At 38.0% G+C, this 8,096-nt stretch overlaps 1 protein-coding gene across 1 annotated transcript in view; it reads right to left on the bottom strand.

The window, feature by feature from the left end:
• Positions 1-8,096, bottom strand: part of STXBP5 (syntaxin binding protein 5) — a 186,108-nt gene that overhangs the window by 29,426 nt on the left and 148,586 nt on the right. The window contains 2 exon segments of the mRNA XM_030886748.2: positions 7,371-7,418; positions 7,516-7,575. Of these exon segments, the coding sequence (XP_030742608.1) occupies positions 7,371-7,418; positions 7,516-7,575 (108 nt within the window).

An 8,096-nucleotide genomic window follows, 5' to 3' on the forward strand; every position in this document is an offset into this window, starting at 1 on the left:
TTTGAAAATGATGAGGGCAACAAATGTACAAATGGGCTTGACAGAATGGATGGATGGATGGAGTGTGTTAAGAGTTGTATGAACCCTAGGTGGTAAAAATGATAATTGCCTATGGCTACTAACCGAAAGGTTGGAGGCTTGCAATTACCCAGAAACAGTAGAAAGAAAAACCTAAAATATTTGCTACCAAAAACCCTGTGGAGAAGAGTTCTACTCTGACATACGTGGGATTGTCAGGCATTGAAATCAATAAAGAACATAAGACCAATTTGTTCTTGTGACATGGGTCTATTTGATACTAACCCTCAAGAAATATCACTGAAGATGATGGGTGCAATAAAAAACTGTAGTGAAGATATCAGATGGTGTCGGGCTATCAGAAAGAAGAATGACCGGGGTCTTAAAGGCTTGTCTCAAAACAAGCAGTCAGCTAAGGGAAGCATCAACTAAGTTCACCTGGACTAAGCACATCAGCCTGTGTGATCCAAGGATTATAAATAATCAAATCCAAATAAGGGAATGGTTATCAGAGCTTAAAAACCAAACGCCCAGTTTGCAGAAGGCTATAGATGACACTGGAAGCCCAAAGTCCATTTGCATGGTCACCATGAGGATTAAGGCTCTGACCATAGTCCAGGGATGGGAGTGGCCTTGTTATCGGATAAAGAGTATTACTGCAGATGTTGTTAGGTTAAAATCTACACTTTACCAATTGATCTCCCTTTTGACCCATTTTAAATTTGTTCCACTTTTTTATATTTTGTTTTGTTTCCAATTAAAAAAATTAATTGGATGACAACTTTTGTTGTTAAGAAATGTATTATTACTCCTATAACTACAGTAACTCAAAATTTGAAATACAAATTTTGTAGTGAGGGGAAAGCCTGTCGTGGATTGACCCAGTAGCTGCAGCAATGGGCTCAAACAACACAACTCTGGGGAGGAAGCAGGACCAGGCAGTGCTTCCTTCTGTTGTCACAGAGCGGCTATGAGCCGGAACTCAACAGTACCTAACAACAATGCTCTGTAATAGCAAACACCACATGAAGATAACCAGTACAAAGGTGCATCAAAAGTTCGTAAAACCAAACCAAACATTTCTTTTAATTCCATTTAAAAAAAAACTCTTTGGAGCCCCCTAGTAGTGTCTGGGATTTAAAAGGTACTCATTAAGTAGTTACTAATTCCATTTGTTTTGACATGCCAATATTTGTGAGCTGCTGTAGGATTGGCTCTGCCTCATGGCACTGAGGAAAATGCACAGGGGCCCCATCTGACCTCCTCCAGCTCCCAAGACTAAATGCCACAAGGCAGATGACACACATGCCTCTGCCCACCACCTCTTCTTACCCTCCTCTAAATCTGTGGTTGGATTTGATAATTCATTGCAAAGGTCACACATGGAAATCAGATGATGCTCATGATTATGGGGCTTATTAAGAAGCTAAAAGGCTACAAAAACCCAGGATGCATTATTCAGGCAGAAGTTTCATCTGAGCTGTGCCTGTGGGCAGGCAGGTCTCTGTCTGATCTTTGGCCCGGCTCCTGGCCTGCTTCAGCATTACATAACCTTCAGGACTGCTAAAAAAATGCTCCAAGAGTATGCCACTGTTTAAAGCCTCAACCGGAAGGCACCCAGCTCCAGCTCCATGGGTCAGCAAAACTCATCTTCTTCAACTAAGTGCCCAGAGGCACCCCATTCCACCAGCTAGTCTCATGCCCCAAAGCCTCAGCTTTGCATGTTCTTGGACTGGGAAGTCCACCACTGTCTCATGCTCTGGATCCTGGTTCTGCAGAAGACTGCCACTCCTCTGTGGCACAGCTGTCTCCTGGATCAAGGAGGTTCAGTGAGCAGGGACCTAGGAACCCTAAGGACATGATCCACTCCTAGTTCTTCTCTCGCAGGTAGTCCAACCTCACTTTCTGCTTCCGAAGTGGCTCCGTTTATACCCAGCAGGAGGGCAATCACAATCACAATGAAGTGTTCACAATCACTCACAACTGAATCATATCATCTTCCCCACCTTCTTCCCCAGAGCCATGAGGGAAACAAAGATCGCTTGGTGGGAGTATCAAAGGCAAGAGCTAAAAGAGCTGTATTAAATACTTCACAGCATTGCAATGATCTTATGTACAACAGGTCAAAACGTTGCTGGTCCTGTGTCATCCTCAAATTGTTGGTATGTTTGAGTCTCCTGTTTAGACTATCGTGCCAATCTATCTCACTAAGGATTGCCTTGGACAAATTACAACGCCCTGTTCTAGTAAGTGGCCTCTCCAGGTGATGTGTCCAAAGCCAGCAAGCTGAAGTTTTGCTGGTTTCATTTCCAAAGAACATTACAGCTGCATTCCAAGACTGAGTTTTGCTTTCTTCTTGCAGCCCATGGTACATTCAATATTCTTATGAATACCGCAATTCAAATGAATCAGTGCTTCCATTTTCCTTTCTCACTCTCCAGCTTTCACATGCATATGAGAGGATTGAAAAAAAAATCAAGGTTTGGGTCAGGCATACCCTGATCATTAAGTGACATATTTACTTTTTAAAACTGTAAAGAGGTCTTTGGCAGATCTGCCCAATGAAATACACCATTCAATTTCTTGATTACTGCTTCCACAGATGTTAATTGTTGATTCAGGTAGAATCACTGACAACCTTAATTTTCTTCACTTATCAGGATGTTATTTGTTAGTCCTGTCATGAGGACTATCTTTGACCTTCATCAGGAAGAGCTTCAGATAGTGTTCATTTTTGGCAAAGATGTGTTATCTGCGAATCACAAGTTGTTTAATGAGACTTCCTCTCATCTTGATGCCATGTTCTTCACATAATCCAGCTTCGTAGAATATTTGTTCAGCACACGATTGAATACATTAGATGAAAGCACATTGCCCTCCCTGATGCCCACTTTCTTCCAAGCATTCAGAAGTACGCTGTTCTGTTCAAACAACTATCTCTTGATCCATGGACAGGTTGCACTTGGGCCCAGTGAACTATTCTAGAATGCTTATTCTTTGCAATGTCATCCAAAATTTATTATGATTCATTCAGTTGAATGTCTTTACGTAAGTAGTGACACTCAGGGAAAGCATAACCATTTTGATACTTCATTTGTAATCTCTAGTCTTATTTTCCTCTAATAGTGTCATGTAATCACAAAGTTTGGTTATTATTCCTTCTACGTAAAAATTAGCAATGAAATGAGATCTAGTCAAGGTCATAGCAACATAATCCAGCTAAGCATCTACTTCCTGCATGAAGTAGAGTAATAAGAAACAGAATAATCTAAAATTATCTTTAAAACAGCCAATCGTAGTTTCAACAACATTGCTAACATCTGGTTCATGTTTTATTGTCTTATTCATAAGGATATCATGAAAAATGTGAATAATACTATAAATATAGATATATATTTTACCATTACTTACAATAGTGAAACCATCTAGGTTTTATGAAGTATAAATATATGCATGAGTAGAAACTGGGTAGAAAATTAGGAGAATATGAAATTATAAGTATTAATGAGCAAAAATTAATAATCTTATTTCTTAAGTAATTTATGGAAATTGCTAATACCATATGAAAACTGACTTTAAAATGTTTAATAAGAGTTTACTAACAAAAATTAACCATAAGATCTGAACAGGTAAAAATAATTACTAAATGTACATTACATGCATGTGCTTTTCATTATAGATGATTCAACTGTATCATGTTCTGCTATGTTTTTCCTATGCCATTACAGATTGCCGTTCTATGAAGATGTACAGCCTCAGAGTAAACTGTACAATACAGATAGGGTCACTAGGAGTTAGACTTGACCGGACGACAGTGGTTTGGATCTACATGAGGACTTTCTGGCTCGTCCATAAAGCTAAGTTTGATGACTAAGCAAAAGGTTGGTGGTTGAAAATCACCCAGAGCTCCTTCCAGAAGCCCACAGTCTTAAAAAGTCTATGAAGTGCAGTTCTACTCTGCACACCTGGGGTCCTTTCGGGATGGAAGATGAAAAGGCAACTGGACTTGTGTTGGTTTTTTTTTTTGGGGGGGGGTTCTCCATAAAGATGGAGTCATTGCCAGCATCATTCATCTATATTAGTTATGAATTAGACAACAAACAATGCAGTTAGGTTTTGGGTAGGCAACTAGAGAAACTCAACCATTCTGTTTAGCGTCTACAAGTGTGGACCTTGTCCCTGGTCTTTGGGGAAAGCAGACTTCCAGACACAGTATATTAGGTTTGCGTGATAGGAATCAAGATGGTCCTGTATGAGGAAGGAACTTAATAAGAAAGCTCCCTTTTCCCAGGTAGAAAGAAGAGTGCCATAGCCAGAGCGTCTAATTACAATAAAAGATGTGTTTCCAACACGTCAGTTATTTTTTCAGTAGGTAAAATAGCAGTGCATAAGAGTGTATAAGACTGTGGAGTTGGACTGGTCATCTGTAAAATGTGAAACAACAATATCCAGCTCCTTCAAGTTACTGAATTAAATGAGAACATTATTTATACACGGTTGATACAGTGTTAGGAAAATCATAACTGCGAATGGCAGCCTACAGTCCTTCCTTCCTGCCACAGCCTCTCAATACCACTGTGCCCCCTCAATAGGGGAAACATTTCAGAGCCAAGCCATTCGGTCAGCCTGCCTTCCACACAGGTGTTTTTAAAATCAGTGTCAACCTTGGAAGTTCTCAGATTAATGCCTAGAAAAGGAACGAATATTTGCAGAGGGAAGAAGAGAGAGGTGATAATTTTGTGCAGTTGAGGATACTTCATTCAGCACAAGGGTAGGACCTAAAGATGAAGTTCTACTCATCTTGATAGAAAGGTCTTCAGGAGATTCTATATAGTTCCTTCTAATATCCCATTGATATTTTATGATTTTTTCAACATCACAGTTTATGCTAAGTCATAAAAATACACAGCAGTATAGGGAGATAAACCAATGGATATATTTTGAAATACAAAATTTTAGTCTAAAATGAGGCAGTTTGCCTTTGAATGAAGAAACATTAGAAAAGTTAGAATTCCTTCTATGTACCTAAATCATAGGGTTAATAAGCAAACTGAAAGAAGTCAGCAAAATATAAATAAAATTACAAATAAGAAATATAGCAATGGCTCTTAAAACAGAAAATAATTATGCACAACTATGAAAAAACTGTAATATAATTTTGAAAAGTTGAATAACATATGTCTCAAAAACTATAACCATAAAAACCAACACAACAAAAAGAAACATGGGCCAATAACTTAGAAATAAAGCAAGAAAGTTATTAAAGATGTATCTTTCTAATTTCTAATTCTAGATCTCAAGTCTAATAAATGAATGGATTATTTCAAATATTTATTAATCCTGTATTACACATTCTACTTAAAACATAAAAAGAAAACGGAAGCTAGTTAAAATATTTAGCAAAGAAAGAAAACCAAGAACCAGATAATTTTAAAAACATATAATTACCTACAATGTCCCTGTAACAAAAGGCAACATTCCTAGGCAACTAAATTCTTAAGGTTGTTCGGTAAATATATTTAGGTACATCGCTTGTAACATTTTACACTAGGTGTCAATAAAAAGAGCTTCTGAAGTACCACTGAGAAAGAATATACTGCAAAGGCGATCAGTTGAAAAAGTATTATGCAACAGTGTCATTATATAATTAACGTGATTGAACTATTGCCAACCGATTATCTCAAAAATCCACAAAGAGGCAACTAAGAGCCCTTTGCCCAAGAACAGCCACTTTACTTAAAAAAAAAAAATTACAGAGGGGCTAATAGAAACCATTAATATGACCAAACAGGGTTCAATTTACAACACATAAAACCATGGACAATACTTCTAAGAGTTTTTGATAATTTTATTTAGCTATGCATTAAGCATTATTATAAGAAAATCTACAGCTATGTGGCTAACTGGAAACGTGTGGTTATATTCAATTCAAGGAATATATAAGAATTTGGGAACGAAAGGCCTAATGTAATAACTGTATATTAAATTTGGGGAATTTTAACCAAGGTCAAAGTCGTCATTCTTTTTCTGAAACAGTGTTTTTTAGGCCTTTTAGAAGCTATGGGGAACAGCACAATTTTATGACCACAAAAAAAAATTTGCTAGTTTGATCATATCCCACATTTGACTGTGTATTATGTTCTTGAATTTGAGGCTTTGAGACAGGTCCTCAAACGGGTTCATCCTAGCCCAGTCAGGGCCAATGAAGCAAAACAAAGCAGAAGGGACCAGGTTTGTAAAATATGGGTGAACAGGAGCAATAACTAGAACAGGAAAACGTGTGGGTTGATGACCTGCTAGATTCACAGTGGTTCTCAACCTTCCTAATGCCGCGATAAGACAGTTCCTCATGTTGCGGTGACCCCCCAACCACCAAATGATTTTCGTTGCTACTTGAGAACTGTAATTTGTTACTGTTATGAACAGGACAACCCCTATGAAAGGCTTGTTCGACTCCCAAAGGGGTCACAACCCACAGGTTGAGAACCGCTGTGCTAGAAACTTAAGTTCCCTCCTAGGAGACAAGGGCAGCCCACGTGTGGCACAACACACGGAAGACAAGGACAGCCACAGAGACAGCAAGAAGCGCCACACCGGGCTCAGTGATGGTGGTTAAAGAAGTCGCTCTGAATGTGTGTCACTCCACAATCCAACCTCCAGCATCAATCTCCTCACAGGGCTGATGTGCCTCTTCCCACTCTCCCAGTCCAGGGCTTTGGAATTTTCCCTGTTCCGGTGCTTGCTCAGGTACAACCACATTTTGCAAATTCAAGTCTGTTCCAGCTGCACTGCGTCGGGCATGGCTGAACCAGTTGAAAATCCTGCTTTCAGAGCCAAGTAACTAGGTAAGGCATTTCTGAAGAAACACTTTCCATAACCAATTTTTGGTTTGAGGGTGGTCCAGATGACAGATGGAAAGTGAGTCTTTGAGAACAATAGTTCTTCAAAATCTGGGTCTTAAAATATGTGAGGCATATGGAATATAGATAATAAATTAAAAATAAATAAGACCAGAAAGGAAAAAAAATTCATTTCAAAACTTTACCTTGGGAATTACAAAACTGTGCTAATTATGTCATAAATTGAACCCTGATATATTTTAAAATAAAAATTAAGAGAACAATTCACACTGTAAGTTAGAGAAAGAACTGCAACCCCAATTAAACTGATTTTAATAATTATTGTCCCAAATGAGTTTAGAAGAGACAAAGCCCAAGAGATTAATTATTGTTTAGCACAAGGAATAACAAATTTACATATACAAAATGCAACGCATTGGATAATTTTCTGATGTTGAGTTAGCATTGCATATAGCAAGGATTAGAAACAAAGTAGAAATTTCTATTTCCTACCTATATCACTGGCTACCATCTTGGAAAACTTTCTGCTTTTGGTCTTCACTGAAAATAATATTTTGATATGAAATGTCAAAATCTAGTCAAAATAAACTAAATGAATTAAACATAAATAAAATACTTGAAAGCAAAGATACTATACCCTTTTCTATAAAATTATTCATTTTTTGCTCATCCTCTGAATTGTGTGGTGATGAAGAACCTATACAGATGAAGACAATGGAAGGAACAAGCAGATGGTGAGTCACAAACACTGATAGGTAACAGGGAAAAAAATGCACGGATGCAACAGTCTCATAAACTCTACGATACACATTCCATTACTGCCCAAAGGATCTACCTGTGCATAATTCATAAAATTTCTGACAATATAGGAGTAGTAAGACCAGCAATCAGTATTACATTATCTTCCCATGGTAAGCCAATCCCTACTACATGTAAATGTGAACTCTACCCTAGATGGTTTGATACAGTGCTGCAACAATGGGCTCCTACAACAATGACTGTATGCCTGGATCAGGGCTTCCTTATAGGGTCACTGTGAGTCAGAATCAACTAGATGGCAGCTAACAACAATCTAGAATCACTTGCCTAATCAAACAAATAGCAATTTGGAAAGATAAATATGTATTTAATATTTTACTCCAATTTTATAATTAATTAGTATTTCAGCAACTTGAAATGGCACTATGGAAGTTTGGCTGTCAGGGCTCAAGTGTAAAA

This window comes from Echinops telfairi, unplaced genomic scaffold (genome assembly GCF_000313985.2).
Source record: "Echinops telfairi isolate 266 unplaced genomic scaffold, ASM31398v2 ScPeMD7_3533;HRSCAF=4204_0, whole genome shotgun sequence".
Classification (NCBI taxonomy): Eukaryota; Metazoa; Chordata; class Mammalia; order Afrosoricida; family Tenrecidae; genus Echinops; species Echinops telfairi.